The 18,464-nt window shown below is 33.8% G+C and overlaps 1 protein-coding gene across 2 annotated transcripts in view; it reads left to right on the top strand.

The window, feature by feature from the left end:
• Positions 1-16,853, top strand: part of LOC128206581 (nicotinate phosphoribosyltransferase-like) — a 36,597-nt gene extending 19,744 nt beyond the window's left edge. For both annotated transcript variants that reach the window (XM_052909155.1, XM_052909156.1), the window contains 7 exons: positions 314-394; positions 1,032-1,134; positions 2,742-2,827; positions 3,248-3,319; positions 3,855-3,962; positions 4,683-4,775; positions 6,980-16,853. In XM_052909155.1, the coding sequence (XP_052765115.1) occupies positions 314-394; positions 1,032-1,134; positions 2,742-2,827; positions 3,248-3,319; positions 3,855-3,962; positions 4,683-4,760 (528 nt within the window). In that variant the 3' untranslated portion in view covers positions 4,761-4,775; positions 6,980-16,853. The remainder of the gene's footprint in view (positions 1-313; positions 395-1,031; positions 1,135-2,741; positions 2,828-3,247; positions 3,320-3,854; positions 3,963-4,682; positions 4,776-6,979) is intronic.
• Positions 16,854-18,464: the final 1,611 nt, after the last annotated feature.

Genomic DNA, 18,464 nt, shown 5'->3' with positions numbered 1-18,464 from the left:
CAGGAGGTTGTGGAAATCAATCCCAACCAGGGGTACCTTCTCATGGGTTTCTGCTCAGAAAACAGACTTGTGCTTGAATCTTCAGTCTGTCAGCTATAGTAACAATTGAGCTAAAATAAGGAATTAGTATAATTAGTATAAACTAAACCAATAGATTGAAGATCTTTATATTGTTATTTTGAAACAAATTTCTTTTCATGCAGTTACTTTTTACTACATATTTTTCATGTTTCTGGGCAAACTATATGCTATGATTGCTTATGGTAAAAAAGACACAAGTGTTCATGGTGGTGTGTCTATTTTGTGTTGACAGGGTCACCAGATTAACAGTTTTGGTATCGGCACCCATCTAGTCACATGTCAGAAACAGCCTGCTCTTGGATGTGTATACAAGGTACATGTACATTTAAGCTTAAATTTCGCCTTATGAGGAATTCCATTAACTATGAACAGGGGTTATATAGTTCCATTGTCGGCACCCACAGAACTTAATTTGGTTATACTTCATAAATACCGTGGGACAATAGATGTCTATTGTCTGACGAAATCTTGTTTTAATAAATATGCATGAGGTAGGGAAACAACTCTTCTTCCAATGTATTTACATGTTACAATAAATTCTTTTTCAATAGCATTGTAGTGTCAGTAGCCTCCATTAGGTCAAGTGGTCTTGACTGCTGGCAAAACATATCAATGAAAAGGCGGACCCGGTTCAATTCCGATTTTTGCTATAATTGTTTTCTACGGGAAAGCATCTGGTACCAATCAGAACCAATGAAACTGCCTTATTAGTTATTCATGTTTATACAAGATCTTCTTCCCACGGTATACAGCAAAGCATAGAGTTGTAGTGTATTGGGGGTTTCAGACAAAGTTCAAGATTAATCCTGAAATCACCAGAGTAAAACATTTTATTTTTTTTAAAACTAACATCTATTTCCTTATTCATTGTCATTTGTTTGAGAGTGATGCATATTAAGTGTGAAGTATATCTAGATAATTATGATGCTTATTCATTCCTGTATCTTCAGCTGGTGGAAGTGAACAGTAAGGCCCGTATTAAGCTGAGCGAAGATGTAGAGAAAGTCACCATTCCCGGCAAGAAGTTTGCCTACAGATTATATGGACAGGATGGTGAGTTATTAGTTCTGAAAATGACTTTTATTTGAAAAGATCATCGCTCCTTACATCTAAATATGTGCTTATTTTGTGTTGACTTATGTTATGTTGTGTTTGGCTGATGTCCTCTTGTTGGAAAAATTGTCAGAGTTATATGACTACATAATGGTCAGAGAGTTATATGTACACTGCTGAATGGTCAAAGAGTTATATGTTTATTGCATAATGGTCAAGGAGATATATGTTTACTACATAATGGTCAAAGAGTTATATGTTTACTACATAATGGTCAAAGAGTTATATGTTTACTACATAATGGTCAAAGAGTTATATGTTTACTACATAATGGTCAAAGAGTTATATGTTTACTACATAATGGTCAAAGAGTTATATGTTTACTACATAATGGTCAGAGTCATATGTTTTCTACATAATGGTCAACAAGTTATATGTTTTTTTGCATAATTGTCAAAGAGTTATATGTTTACTACATAATGGTCAAAGAGTTATATGTTAACTACATAATGGTCAGAGTCATATGTTTTCTACATAATGGTCAACAAGTTATATGTTTTTTTTACATAATGGTCAAAGAGTCATATGTTTTCTACATAATGGTCAAAGAGTTATATGTTAACTACATAATGGTCAGAGTCATATGTTTTCTACATAATGGTCAACGAGTTATATGTTTTTTTACATAATGGTCAAAGAGTTATATGTTTACTGCTGAATGGTCAAAGAGATATATGTTTACTACTAAGTGGTAAAATAGTTGTTTATGTTAACCACTTGTGGATATAGTCTATTGGAAATAGTTGAAGTACGTTATAGTGTAAATGTCTGATTTAAATGCTGTTTCATACACTACACTATTGTTGAGACGACTGGGGCCAAATATTAAAAGTATCTTCCATGGCCGAGAGTGTAAGATAATGTCATCCCGACCCCCGGTTTACCAAGTTTCTTATCTGACAAGAGCGGCTATAGTAGATGCTTTTTCTCCCATCTCAGTTAAATAAAAAAAAAAGTAAAAATGTATTTTTTGCTGGAACTCTTTTGTGCGTAGTGAAAAAAAATGCGTATGGGTATGTGATCATTCATGGTTGTCATGGATATGTGCGCAGTGATTCAGATAATGTTAATAGTTAAATCAGTCTTTAAGTAGTTCTGAGGAGAGTGAAGCATTATTTCTTAAAAGGTGCGTGAAAAAAATTATGGTGACATTCAAAGCGAGAAATAATTAATTAGCATATTGCCACAAGACAAGGTTTCTATGATGCTACAGACGGCATTCTTCAACAAGGGAGGTAATTACAATGTGATGACCATTAAAAAGGAGTTCCATACTTGTTTTATCTTTGCCCGTGGGCAAGATAACAATTTCTAGCATGGTTAAATATTTGGATCTACTTATTTGAGGTGGGAGAAAAAGAATTCTTGGTATCTTGTTATATTTTAGATTTTATTTAATTTCAAAAGCCTAGAATATAATATGCTCCATAAGCTTGAAGACCCAATTTAACCCTGTGCCAATACCACAATTTTTAACTCAGGTTAAACTCAGATTAAACTGCTTTTTGCTCAGTCATTTTGGAAGGGTTTAACTGTCTTTTCTGTAGGTAATGCTCTGGTTGATCTAATGGTTAAACCTGATGAACCCCCACCGCAGGCGAACTCTAGGGTGCTGTGTAGACACCCTTTCCAGGTAAGGTGGTTCATTTATGATTTTTTTGTTGTTTTTTTTTTTTTAAATAAAAAAATATTGGAACATGGAATTCGCAGCTTCTTCCTGTGTCTTTTATTTCCATAGGCACTTCTGCCACTAAACAATCTCAATTTTATTGGATAACCTTATTGAAACAATGTTTGATTTGAACTTCTGATGCATTTTCTAAGCAAATGGCCAGAAATTGTATAAGATTTTGATACGTTGTCTAGAGGTTATCTTTATGCTAGCATGCGCATTTAAATGATCAACAAACATTTTGGCTACCTAAGACCAAATAAAAAAATTAACCAGTTTTATACAATTGGGCTCACAATGCGAAGGGTTCACATAATTTTTTTTTTCTTGTTTATGTTTTGTAATGTGGTTATGCTCATGTTTATCAATTGTATTTTTTAGGAATCCAAACGAGCATATGTGATACCAGCAAAAGTGGAATGCCTACATAAAACCTGCTGGAAAAATGGGAAGGTAAAGTGTAGAAGAATAATTAATGGTCCTCTTTGTGTAGTTGTATGTTGTTTTGAATTGACCTTAATGATGTAATTCAGTGTGTTTTCTCAGACCTTTTTGGGGACAAAATTCGACCCCATTCCCCTCCTGAAAAGGTATATATTTTTCCCCAGCCCAGGTAAAAAAATCCCTATTTTTTGTGAAGCATTGACCTCTTAACATTTAGCAGTGTAGCAGTATAAAGCCTTAGTTTCGTGAATATGTCCGTAGGTTTGTTGAATAAAAGGTATGAAAACAAGTTTATATTGTATATAAATCTTGTTAGTATTATTCACCCCCTCCTTTTTGCAACAAACATTGCTATTTTTCCCCTATAAAAAAGGCCCTGCTACCATTCCCTAAGGGGAAAAAAGCACTGTAATTTGTAGATCCAAAGCTTGAGATTATACAACCTAGGTTTCCCATTGACATTTGACTTGCGATTAATATTGAATGTCAAAACAAATTGTGCATAATTGAAAATCTTAAAATGTTGAACAATTATTTTGCATAGGTTCTAGTGCCACTACCCCCTCTGAGGGATTTACGCACAAAGGCAATGGCATCCATCCGTTCCCTGAGACAGGACCACAAGAGAGCCCTGAATCCAACTCCATACAAGGTAGTTAGATATCCATTGGAGCTTGGTTTCTTTATAAAATCAGCGAGATCTTCCCATGCATTACTGGATTATGGCCCTGGATTAAGAAAGTAAACTCTTAGGGAGACAACTTGTACAAAGAGTTGTGAATATTTGTAACATTTACATCCCTTTGCCCTTTGTGAAAAATATGGTTCACTGATTGCTTCCCTTTGAATGTGGGTTTAATATAATGCCTATCACTGGTATGTATGTTCTTTCAATAAAAAAATACCAAAAATGTCATGCTTATACAGCATAGGCCCTTGTGGGCCTCTTGTTTTGTATTTTGCACCGAAGTTTGATTTTTTGAAAAAGATGTAGAGCTGCTGTATGTCTTGTTTGCTTTGGGCAGTGTCACGAACATATGTTACCTTAAGTGGGGTGCATTCAAATTCAACTGAGGCCTATAATTTCTGAGGGTTGTTTAGGTTTTAATACATTTAAACCAATTTATATGCCCCTTTCAAACAAAGTGTCAATGGAGTATTATGTAGGTCTTTGGTAACTTGATTCCATTCGTCATTAAAACTGGATATTGAATTTAGATGGTAAAATTTCACAACACAATCTTGCAGTTCCTCCTTATAACCAATTTCCTTACAATAAGATCATACAGTGTTTCCTTATAACCAAATTGTTTATAATTATAGACAACAAGATCATACAGTTCCACCTAAAAACATTGATCTACATTTGCAGGTATCACTGAGCGCTGAGCTGTACACGTTCATGCACAATCTATGGTTGGACAACGCTCCTATAGGAGAACTCTCCTAGATACAGTGATTTTAGGTAAACAACTTTTTTATTGATAATTTTGGTTAATATATACTCTTATTTCAATAGAAAATGTCAAACAGATTTCTTGATAGGAAATAACGGTAAGGATTTCAAAATATTGGTAAGAATTTCTAGGCAGAAAAGGTGGGGGAAATTTTATCTATAAAGGTTTGTAAAGGTTTCTAGATATCACATTATTTCATTCATATTTAGTTATGGATCAGTTACATTACATGCAGAATAGTAAGATACTGATCTTGATCCTAATCGATTTGGCTAAAATTTGAATCTAAAAAAAATGTAAGGATTTTCATATGCTGTTTTTTAAGGAATTTCTACACACTGTCGAAACCTGTAGCTCGATATTGTTTGGTTTGTATTCCTCGTTTGCTTGAACTTAATGGACAGGACCAATTATTTTTATGCCCCCGAAGGTGTGCATATTAAAATCGCACCATCCGTCCGTCCGTCCGTCCGTCCGGCTCTATAACTTTCCCTTGTATGGACAGATTTTAAAATAACTTGCCACATGTGTTCCACATACCAAGACGATGTGTGGCGTGCAAGACCCGTGTCCCTACCTCAAAGGTCAAGGTCACACTTAGTGTTTATTCACAATGGAGTGCTGCATATAAGGACATAGAGTATATGTTGTCGTGTCCGGGCTGTAACTTTCTCTTGTATGGACAGATTTAAAAATAACTTGCCACATGTGTTCCACATTCCAAGACGACGTGTTGCCTGCAAGACCCGTGTCCCTACTTCAAAGGTCAAGGTCACACTTAGTGTTTATTCACAATGGAGTGCTGCATATAAGGACATAGAGTATAGGTTGTCGTGTCCGGGCTGTAACTTTCCCTTGTATGGACAGATTTTAAAATAACTTGCCAAATGTGTTCCACATACCAAGACGACGTGTCGCGTGCAAGACCTGTGTCCCTACCTCAAAGGTCAAGGTCACACTTAGTGTTTATTCACAATGGAATGCTGCATATAAGGATATAGAGTATAGGTTGTCGTGTCAGGGCTGTAACTTTCTCTTGTACGGACAGATTTTAAAATAACTTGCCACATGTGTTCCACATACCAAGACGACGTGTCGCGTGCAATACCCGTGTCCCTACCTCAAAGGTCAAGGTCACACTTAGTGTTTATTTACAATGGAGTGCTGCATATAAGGACATAGAGTATAGGTTGTCGTGTCCGGACTGTAACTTTCCCTTGTATGGACAGATTTTAAAATAACTTGCCACATGTGTTCCACATACCAAGATGACGTGTCGCGTGCAAGACCCGTGTCCCTGCCTCAAAGGTCAAGGTCACACATAGTGTTTATTCACAATGGAGTGCTGCATATAAGGACATAGAGTATAGGTTGTCGTGTCAGGGCTGTGACTTTCCCTTGTATAGACAGATTTTAAAATAACTTTCCATATGTGTTCCACATACCAAGACGACGTGTCGCGTGCAAGACCCGTGTCCCTACCTCAAAGGTCAAGGTCACACTTAGTGTTTATTCACAATGGAGTGCTGCATATAAGGACATAAAGTTTAGGTTGTCGTGTCAGGGCTGTTACTTTCCCTTGTATGGACAGATTTTAAAATAACTTGCCACATGTGTTCCACATACCAAGACGACTTGTCGCGTGCAAGACCCGTGTCCCTACCTCAAAGGTCAAGGTCACACTTAGTGTTTATTCACAATGGAGTGCTGCATATAAGGACATAGAGTTTAGGTTGTCGTGTCCGGGCTGTTACTTTCCCTTGTATGGACAGATTTTAAAATCACTTGCTACATGTGTTGCACATAATTATGAAGACGACATGTCGTGTGCAAGACCCATGTCCCTACCTCTAAGGTGAAAGATACACGTGTTTATTCACAAGGGAATTCTGAATATAAGGACATAACAGTGTAGGTTGTCCAGTATGGGTGGTATTTCTTATGTTCAGAGGCAATTTAAAATAACTTGTCATATGTATTTGACACGTAAAGACAAGATCAACTTTTCATGTACTGACCTTGTTCGTAGGTCAATGTCACATTCGGGGGCATTCGTCACATACTGTGACAGATCTTGTTACTCTATGTAAGCAGTTTCGCTTGTCTCAATATCTCAAAGTGTTTTGGACAGTCCCTTGTGATATGGAGCCAGCGGTTTTCGACTGTAAACAAAATAAACACTTTTTAAATATTTTCATTCTTAACTTTTCAGATGCATCTGCTATAGAACATCTGATAATATTCCAACATTCCAGAATAAAAGATATATTATACCCAATCTTCAAAAAGGATCCTTTTAACAAACACCACCAAACCCTTTGTTAGCAAGAGTTCCGATATGAGTTAATGTTCTTGGAGGTGAACATGTGTTCATATATGGAAAAAAAGCAATTGAAATATCATACATATGATGCATGATGCCATAAATGTTTATATCTCTGTGATAGATTATACGGTGTTATTGTTGTTAAGTCTTGTGGTCGATATTGACTTTTAAACAACTGACATTTTGAGTTATGGTCCCGGTGTCATGAAAGGTTAAGACGGGAAAATATTTTCCCGGCTGCAACTGACATTTTGAGTTATGGTCCCTGTGTCATGAAAATTTAAGACGGGAAAATATTTTCCCAACTCCAACTGACATTTTGAGTTATGGTCCCGGTGTCCTGAAAATTTAAGACGGGAAAATATTTTCCCAACTGCAACTGACATTTTGAGTTATGGTCCCGGTGTCATGAAAATTTAAGACGGGATAATATTTTCCTGCCTGAAATTCTATTATCAAATTCAACAGTTATGATGACAATGCAATAATGTAGCAGAAAACCATTTCTGAGTTTGAAATGTGACTTAAGGTGTCTTATGTACAAATAAACTTTTAATTTCTTTGATAATACAATGAAAACTACAGGGAAATGCCCAGTAGTTAAAAATTAAGTTGTGGTATCATTTTGAAGGGTATTGCTTACTAATTACCGATTACTAATATGTGAAATGAATGACCGAAAAAAACAACATAAAGTTATTGCAGTTTGTATATTTGTTCTTGCAGTTTGTATTTTTGTTCTTTACTTCAATTGAAATTGGAAGTTAATTTACAGCTTTTTCTATTTTTGAAGCTCCAAATAGCATGATTGCAATAATAGTATTGGTAGAATATCAACACATCATTTCACTATCCATTAAACCCTTTGACAAGATACCAATTTAGTATTGTGTCACAAGCCATCAAAATTTCACATGATTGTACTATGGATACCTTAAGTGTTTGTTTTTGAGCTGGTGCCTTATGTCAGAAATAATAGAATATACATCAAAGTATCAAAGCTACAGCCTGGATTAACACTCTGCAGGTTTTCAATTTGCACAGGGATTTTCATCAGGGGTGTACGTGTAACATTTTGAATTGTATGCACATACACATGATATGTGAAGGTCCTTTATAAGTTTACAGTCTCAATATGTAATAAGGATGAAATTTTAAAGAATAATATGTACATACATGAAGGAATCTTCTTAAGATTTTTATTGCCATTGATGTTTAGTTACGACAAACTTAAACAAGTAAAAAGTTACATGTATATACACCCTAAAACCTTCATTTTTTAATCCTGATTTTGAGATTTAAAGACTTGATATTTCTTAAAAGCCAAAATTGATTTGTTTGCAGGACATGAGTATGGCCCTTATAATGCTAATTTTGTTAATGACCTTTCGTGATGTCAAGACATCTAATAGTTGTCGTAGGTCAATTATGATCGTTATAGTATTTGTAAATTATTTCTGAAATTATGCCATTTTTGTTTTAACATGATACAAAGTTGATTAAGTATGAAATTTTCATAGATAATGTGATGTTACCTTAACATAATTATGGATATTTTGGTGAAACTTGAAATAGAATGGTAAATTGTATGGTAAAAGTAAATTAAATGATAATTTATGTTGATTTTCAAATTATAAATAATGTTTTACATATGTACATTTGGATTTGAAATCCAAAAAAAGTTGCAATGACCTTTCGTGATGTCAAGACATCTAATAGTTGTCGTAGGTCAATTATGATCGTTAAAGTATTTGTAAATTATTTCTGAAATTATGCCATTTTTGTTTTAACATGATACAAAGTTGATTAAGTATGAAATTTTCATAGATAATGTGATGTTACCTTAACATAATTATGGATATTTTGGTGAAACTTGAAATAGAATGGTAAATTGTATGGTAAAAGTAAATTAAATGATAATTTATGTTGATTTTCAAATTATAAATAATGTTTTACAAATGTACATTTGGATTTGAAATCCAAAAAAGTTGCAATGTTATGAACTGCCTGTATAAATGATTGTATGAATTGTAAATGTATTTTTTTTGTATTTAAAGGAAATAAAACAAAACCTGTGTTTTTATCACTGTTGTTATATCTTGGCAATGCTTACAGTTCATGCATTTTGATATTTGTTCTTGATATTGTTTTATGTATTGTTATGTTTTTCTATTAGTAAGTTGATATTCATACATAGATTTACAAAATTATTCTATTATTCACACTCTGGCTGAATGTTAAATAGTCTTTTAAATGGTATGATAATCATTGACTGCACGATTATGTTGAGTGTTTTTATTGTACATTAACAACCATAATATTTAACCATTAAACTGTTACAAGTAGGCGGACCTTAGCCGTGCAATAATAAACATGCTGGTATATTACACCATTACTCACTTCTATGCAAACTAGGTTTTGAACGTTATCCATGACAACATGGTACTTACCAGTTATTAACACCTGCTTTTAAAACTGAAGCTCTTGTGAATAATTTTGAATAACTTAGGCTGTAGGTGCAGTTAATACTATTAAAGGCCTAGTTTAAACCCCCCAAAACTGTATTTGTACACAACCTCTGTTAATTGATCTTAATCTAATTGCCTAATTTTTTTATCAGATCTTTGATCTGAGTATCATGCTGTGCAGTTTTGGATGTTTTATTATATAGATGGACCTTAAATGGCCCTGAGCCAATAAACGAATACACAGGAAATTGGCCCCTACTGTGACACCAGTGCAATTAGCAGAAGATGCACAGCAGGGGATTATCATGCCAAACATTCCTTAAACTAGGCCTTTAATATTCAGATTGTTGATATTTGAAAGTAGTTGTGAAATAGATGAACATAATTAACTCCAATACTATGCTGTAGGAATATTTTTAAGAAAGAATCACATTAATATATAGATCTTAGTTTACTAAAACTGAAAACTGACAAAGGATTACCTTGTTGAAGTTATGCAGGGTTGAACTAAGGCTTGGACCTGGTTGCTTTACATATAGGTTTGTTTGAATTTAGACTTGGTTGAAATTAGACCAAGTTCAACTTAAATTGGATGTCGAACTTAGACTGGATGTTGAACTTAGTAAAATTTAGACCTGGTTGAACTTAGGCTTGGTTAATCTAAGACAGGATGTTGAACTTATACTTGATGTTGAACTTAGTAGAATTCAAACATAGTTAAACTTAGACTTGGTTGAACTTCGACTTAGATAAACTTAGACCTGGTTGAACTTAGGCTTGGTTGAACTAAAGCTTGGTTGAACTTAGGCTTGGTTGAACTTAGACCTGGTTGAACTTAAGCTTGGTTGAACTAAGGCTTGGTTGAACTTAGGCTTGGTTGAACTTAGACCTGGTTGAACTTAGGCTTGGTTGAACTAAGGCTTGGTTGAACTTAGGCTTGGTTGAACATAGGCTTGGTTGAACTTAGACCCGGTTGAACTTAGGCTTGGTTGAACTTATATAGACCAGGCTGGAGTTGGTATTGGTTGACATAGACTTTGGTGGACTAAGACTAATAATGAGTGTATGTATTTTCTATTTACCTTGAAAAATTACATTGTGATTTGTTTTGTAAGACTTTTATACATAATATATATTTTTATTGTGACATTCTAAACGAGATTCCCGTTGTAGCTAATTCATGTTTTTTTAACCCCAAAATAATCAAAATACGATAAGATAAAAATATATATGAATGCTTTTTTTCTGAAGCTACTTTTTGGTTTTGCAGTTTCAAGAAAAAATATTATATCAAAATTTGAAGATAGTATTTAATAATCGTGATTAATTTGGTAAAACGATGCAAATAACTGTTACTGCTGAAGTTGTATTATAGATTATTATATGTAGACATGTTTTTTGATTGAAGTGTTTTAATCATATCAAGAGCTGCTTTCAATCTATAGATTAGGCAGATACAAAAATCTTGCACGCACCCGAAGATGTTTGGGTAGGGTAGAACTGGGGCCATGCATATAAACAGTCTTGAATCAGTTCAGACTCAAATGACAAAACTTCAAATTTTCTTTTTATATTAACTTTCATTGTTGTTATGAATTCCTGATGAAATTTACTGAATTCAAATACTAATTGAAATTGTAAATTATAAAAAAAAAATCTGTAAAACCAAAGGAAAAAATATGATTTTTTTTTAAAATTGAATATATTAAGTGCTTTTCTGAGTTCATCTATACTTGAACTTGAGTCTGTTCATAACCTGCCTCCTTGTGTTTCTATTAGATGATTGATGGTTTTTAAACATTTTTAGAATTGTTTTCAAAGTTATATTTATATATAGTTGAATAGACTGGGTATAAAAATATGTAATTGATATTTCAATTTTGATGGATTAACCATTCAAGGAATGTTACATTTATCATTGAATTTGTTCATATATAATTGTTATTTTCATATGTTTCTTGCTTAAACATGTTATTCAAACAATCACAATCTTGAATTGATAATTTAAAGTCATACCCTACAGTATTTTAATACAATTCAGGATAACATTATTTTTTGGGTAATTTTTAAACCTTTTTAAATCTATTAACTTTTGTAACATACTCATACTGCAAAATAAGCCACAACAAATATATTCAGTGTATTTTTTCTGTAGGCTTTAGTAAGAATTTGTGAAAAATTATATTTTGAAAATAAAGACGCCTGTTTATTTACAATATTGTTTATTTAAACAAGATTTTCCTGCTTGTTTGTTTCTGCAAGAAAAACGTTGAGTAGTTTTCATAGCTTTGGTGTAGGCGTGTTAATGCAAAAATCTTAAAATTTGGCCATAAGTCAAAAATGGTTCAAGACATTCAAATGAAACTTGGTCTCAATCACAAGAGACATGTCACACTTGTGAAGCAAGACCCATAACTCTTAAAAAGATGATCTTGAGTTTTAAGCTTCTGCTCAAATAATTAAATATTTAGAATGAAATATAAGTTGTCATTTGTATATTTTCATGAAATATATGTGAATGTTAAACCAAGGCCCATAACTCTCTCTAAAACTTGTTGAGTAATGCCCCTACAAAGTCATAACTCTCTCTAAATTTTATTGAGTTATGTCCCTGCCAATTGGCCCATAACTCTCTCTAAAACAAATTGAGTTATGCCCCTTGTTCGATAGAAAAAAACAACAGGCAAGCTGTTGTTGTTGTATTTTCTTGGTGCAAACAAAGGACACAACAATTATATACCAAGATAGTCAATTGGTCAGATTTTTTAAAAAGTTAACAACGTTGATAACGTCATCGTCAATGTATACTGCTCGGGAAATTTAATGGACATTCTTGTGATCCTTTGTATTTCTGACAACAGTTGAAACAACTGTTTGGGTGTGTTTGTTTATATTTAAATACATAAGCACAACATCAAAAACGTCACGTTTGAAAGTTTACAACGATGTTGTTAATAATGTTGTTAACGAAATTCTGAACAATTGGCCCAATGTTATTTATTCTTATATGACTTGATATAATATTTTGCAAGCCAAGATTTATTTTAAATATTGTTATTTATACAACAGTTGATCATTTCTCTCATGATTTTTTGCATTGTTTATATGGCAGCATAGGTGTTTTATGTTACATTTCCTTCATTGATACATTCAAATTAAATATAATGTTGTATAATTTTAGTATCCATAGTGTGCGATAAGTGTTTGATGAATAGAACATGTTATTTACAGTAGTTACATTTCAATAACAACACAATTGAAACCTGTTGGCTTGATATTCCTGGGACTGGCCAAAATAATTCGAGCCTCGCAGATATTGAGCCAAGCGAAAATGCTTACATGAAGTGAACTAAAATTAGTCCTTTACATAAAGTTCGAGCCAACGAGGAAAAATCGAGCCAAACAATATGGGGCTAACAGGTTTCGACTGTCGTGGTACGATCGAGCTACCGCATATTATGATTGATTTACCACAGTATTTTGCAACATATCAAGTATCCATTTTGAGATTGACAAAAATATATGAATTGAAAAAGTTATGAAAGATATGTAAAGAATTGTTTTTAGAAATATAGAATAAATTTTGTGATAAAATTATTTTGACTATGAAGTGAATTATATTTTACGATTTATGATAACATGTATAGCCATTAGCACGATATAACTAATGCTGAACTATTAATATGTTGGCTGTAACTGCATGGAATTATAAAGCCATTGGTAAGCCATTTCGCCATATAATATTGCAAAGTCCAGCCAGAGGGCATGTGCACAAGCTACTAACTAGGTTGCCGAGTTATCATCTCCGCATCTTGCCATGCGTAGGATGAGAGCCATTCGGAGCTCCTCGGCCATTTTTATCGAAATCAAACTCGGATGTATTTGGACGGTTTACTCACTCAAAAAGTGGTATGTTTAAGTCCGCTGCAAGTAGATCGCGTAATAATTTTATTTAGCAGTTAAACTTTGTGACTTAACTCTTGGGAATCTTACCATAATTATGTAATAATACACTTCTCTAGCAATCAATTTAAACGTAGATCAATAAATACAACTCTAAAACACTACATTTAATAAATGATATCATTCAAAAACATACCAACTACTTCGACTGATGTATTGGCATACATGGCCGAGGAGTTTCCGAATGACCCATGGCAAGATGCGGAGATGATAACTAGGATCTTCCATCCATGCTGGATAACACATGGTTGATACTGTCTTGCATTTATAACACAGTTTTTGTACTTTCCATCATCAAAAGCAGTGTGTGTATACCACGTGATAAATTGCGTCATATATGCTACGTCGGAAGGCAATATTTTGCTTCGAATAAAGACTTTAAACTAAGATAACCACTATTTCTTCACCATTTTAAATAAAACATAGCGCAGTCGACGCCGCATACAGGGCCCCACCTTCTTTTTACCAGAGTTTGATTGAGAGTTTAGTTTCTTAAAACACTTCGACAAACCTTTTCACAGTACGGCCGTCTGACGGGGCACTGTCAACACATAATTTTGGATGCGGGTTTGTGGAAGTGTTTAATGAAACTAATTATCTTACCAAACTTAGTTAATAAAAGGCAGGCGGGACACTTTAAGCGACATAGACTGCCCTTTGTTTTATTTAAAATGGTATAGTAAAAGAAAAGTTATCTTTGATAGAAGTCATCATTTTAAGCAAAATGTTGCCTTCCGATGTAGCATATAGGTCGTAATTTATCACGTGGTATACACACACTGAAAAGCATGCATTGATGTTTACAGGGTGACATTTTTGCAGAGATTGACTACTTCTGCGCCAGTTGTATACAAGTTTGGTTAAGTTGCCCAGAGGCTATTCTTTGATATGTTTGAACATTTAAATAATTTGATTGGTTATAATTGGATAAACATTGACCAATCCATTAACTTTTTGGCTAACTTAACAAAACCAAAGAATTAACCACTTTTATACAATTGACTGCCATAATTTTATTGTGTTCAAATTGTTTATTTGAATTTTGCACTTATAAAACGTCATAATTTAAATTGCATATAAACAAGTACATACAAAATACTTAAACTAAATGCGAGGTGTTAAACGTGACTCATCTAATATAATGGCCGAATGTAAGATTGAATTCTCCAGCACTGGTCACATGGCCGGAAACATCTGTCCGGTACGCATGAAAGACACTTTTTAAAAAAAAGGCGATATTCAATAATGAGACAACAAATAATGTTATCTTGGATTAGATTATAACTTACATTTTCAGCCAAACAACATTTGATATGTTATAATTTGGTTCACAGCCTGTTAAAACATGTGTCATGCAGTTTGAACATAATTGTTTATGATGTAACAGCGTTATGGCTGAGAAAGGTCTCACCTGCCCCACTGGCTCCGTCTTTTTAAAAAATATTATGATTTGACATAAAAAAATAAACTATAACATATAAATAATAAAACAATGTGGTTTATTCACAGAGAGTTAGTAGTGTTGTATTCTCTTGTAGTGCAATAGTATGCCTGTCAGTAAAATGATACACTTAAAATATAGGCTAGTGTTTGTTAAAGCTGCACTCTCACAGATTTACCGTTTTGACAACTTTGTTATTGTTTGTCTTGGAATGAGCCAATTTTTGGGTACATATCTGCAAACTAGTGATGAAAGACTGCTGACAAAAGATCAGATAACAGATTTTCACATTTCCGTCCGAAAATTAATGTTTTATGGCTAAAAGCGTTATTAACGCTTTAAGAAAAAAATGAATAAAACATTTTTTTAACTTTAATTTTAAAATCTGCGATCTTATTTTTGTCAGCAGTCTTATGTGACTGAATTCAATGCATGTTTGCATAAATTGGCTGGTTCCAAGACTAAAAATAGAAAAAAAGTTGTCAAAACATTCAATCTGTGCGAGTGCAGCTTTAAGGTAAATTTACATCCACCATTGGGATGCAAAGGTGTGTTAGTGCATTTTAGATATTAACATTGCATTTTAGAGATTATTTCTATCTTGTATTGATATTGAGTAACCATTTGTTATATTATAATTTTAGCATGGATCACATTTTTGAATAACACCATAATGAAGCTACCATTTTGATATAACATATTAAAGGGAGGAAAATAAACAAAACTTTACTATGATTATTTAACAAATATAATTATTTGTTTCTTAAAAACACATAGTCTATTTAATTTTGTAACTTTAAAATGATACTAAAGATTTTTTTTAGTTTTTTATGATCGATGGATTACCTTATGCACCAGTCAAATGTTACCAGTTACAATTGACTGGTGCATTAGGCAGTTATCAAATAAAAAGTGATTGGCGAAAAATTGATCTTAACTAATGCATATTAACAAACATTAACCTGCTTAGTGTTCAAAATTATGTTTTATCTACTGACCAACCTCTGTTTAAATCTACCGATTCATCTGATTTAAATCACCAACTGACAACTGATTTTCCAAAATAAATTTACAGCAGACTTGAAAATTACTATCATTCCATTCGACAAAATATAATATCGAACACTTTGTTATGGTTAAAGGTTATGTGTATGTGTTGACCAAAATAAATGGTTTAATGGGAAACAGATACATTGATAAAATATAATCTCAAACACTAAGCGGATTAAACTATAATGAAGGGTTATAAGTATGGGTTTATCAAACTACAATTGTTATGCTTCTTGTTCGCATTAAACCATTTGTTTTAGTAAACACGTACTTAATCAAACCTTTAAAGCTGCACTCTCACAGATTTGCCGTTTTGACTTTTGATTTTTTTGTCTTGGAATGAGCCAATTTTTGCGTTAATATCAGCAGCGAAAAATCTCAGATCACAGATTTTCATATTTCCATTCGAAAAGAATAATGGCTAAAAAGCGTTACTAGCGGGCTAAGAAAAAAATCATAAAACATCATTTTTTAACTTAAAAATTAAAGTATGCGCTCTGATTTTTTTCAGCAGTCTTATCCCACTGGTTTTGTGCGTTTTTGCATAAATTGGCTCGTTTCGAGACAAAAAATAAAATACAACTGTAAATTTCAAAACGGCAAATCTGTGAGAGTGCAGCTTGAACCACTGCATAAGACTTTTTTTATGAAGTTGTAATTTTGACATACAAGTTTGCATTTTTGATTTCTTCTTTATATTTTCATTCTTTTTACAATACAAATTTTCAACTTACATGATTGATAAACATTCATTAAGACCCCTGTCAATACCTATTTTGTTGAAAACTCAAATTGAACTGTTTGTAGACAATATTTTAATAAATTAATGAACTAATTATTTGGTGTTCGCCTTCTTACAACCCCATTCATTTGACTGAATATTATTTGGTGTCCACCTAACTCCCCAGGGGCGTAGCTAGACCAAAATTGATGTGCATACCTGGTTTGCTGGTGGGAGGGGGGGGGGGGGTGGCAAAGGGGCAGGATCCCCAACTTTTTAATACAGGATTTGTGCGTTTAAAAAATATACGCTTAAAAGAAAATGGCTAATATCTTAATCCGAAGCATATACCCCACCCCTTCAGTTTCAAATGCATGTTTTAACCTTTTTTCAAATACCATTTTCTTAAAAATCATGAGCACGCCCGCACCTATAGTGCTTAAGTGCAGTTGTGCCAGTGGGGACGTTCAGGCTTATCAACTATAATTATTAGAGTGGCTGAAAAGTTTGCATTATCGGATCCTATTGTATTCCATTTTGACATCACTAAAACTCCTTTTTATATCGCGCTTAGCTGCATATATTAAAACATGCTATTCCGGATACTAGAATTCTACCCCACTTGCCAGTTCTGTAGAGTTTTGAATATTAATGAAGCTTTGGACCGTTGCAAGAACTGTTCATTGGCACAGAAATCAAGACTATTGTAAGCTGGGGAATGAAATTTGAATATTAACAGTTCAAAATTTCATTTCCAAATTATCAGAATTTTCGTCTCAGTCTGTTATATTGCATCTAATAGCGCATTCCTATTTTAATTTTCACCATATCGTATTTGCGCACAATTGCTAACCCAGTTTCTTCTGAAGTATTCTGGCCATGCGCATACGCCATTTCCAAAAGCATTAGTTCCTTGCACGGGGTGTGTTATCGCAGTATTCACTGTAGAATAATACTACAGAAGGGGGTTTTCTCCGTAGCACATTCTACAACAGCAGAATTAATAAGTGTACTAACATAAAACATTGTAAACGCTTTTTAGCACCGTCTTCTTGTCGCCATGTCAAAAGCTTCCAAGACGATACTCTCCAAGGACCTGAGAGTAAACTAATATGGTGTGGACCAAGTACAGACGCCTTTACTTGAAGGACACCAAACAATACATTCTGTACAAACGTGTTTCCAGTACACCAGAACAACTATCCTCGGCACCCCAGCGTATCATAACCTATATGATACCCTGGGCAAATTGGCTAGGGGAACTTCGTTAATCTTGAATATTCATAAGCATTTTCCGACCAATGAAATAGCCGATAACAAAAAGGAAATAATCATCTTTGTGAAGAGCTATCGGCATATTTACAATCCTGTCTAAAACTATTTGTAAGCCGTGATATCATTGGATTATTTCGAACCGAGATTACATCCGTAACTTCTCGACCATTTCCGCACCGCATGAGGTGTGTCTCATGCGACCAATCAAGCGGCTTCATTTCACCTAAGTTATTAGTTATTCATGAGAACGAGATTTTTACAGCTGATTTGCCCAGGGTATCATATAGGTTATGATACGCTGGGGTGCCGAGGATAGGTTATGATACGCTGGGGTGCCGAGGATAGGTTATGTTACGCTGGGGTGCCGAGGATAGGTTATGATACGCTGGGGTACCGAGGATTCAGAACAACAGGCATACCTACAGTCACCATAGCAAACCCAAACAGTGCATC

Source organism: Mya arenaria, chromosome 10 (genome assembly GCF_026914265.1).
Source record: "Mya arenaria isolate MELC-2E11 chromosome 10, ASM2691426v1".
NCBI lineage: Eukaryota > Metazoa > Mollusca > Bivalvia > Myida > Myidae > Mya > Mya arenaria.
The sequence above is the reverse complement of the archived record's forward strand: the minus strand, read 5'-3'. Positions and strand labels throughout refer to the sequence as shown.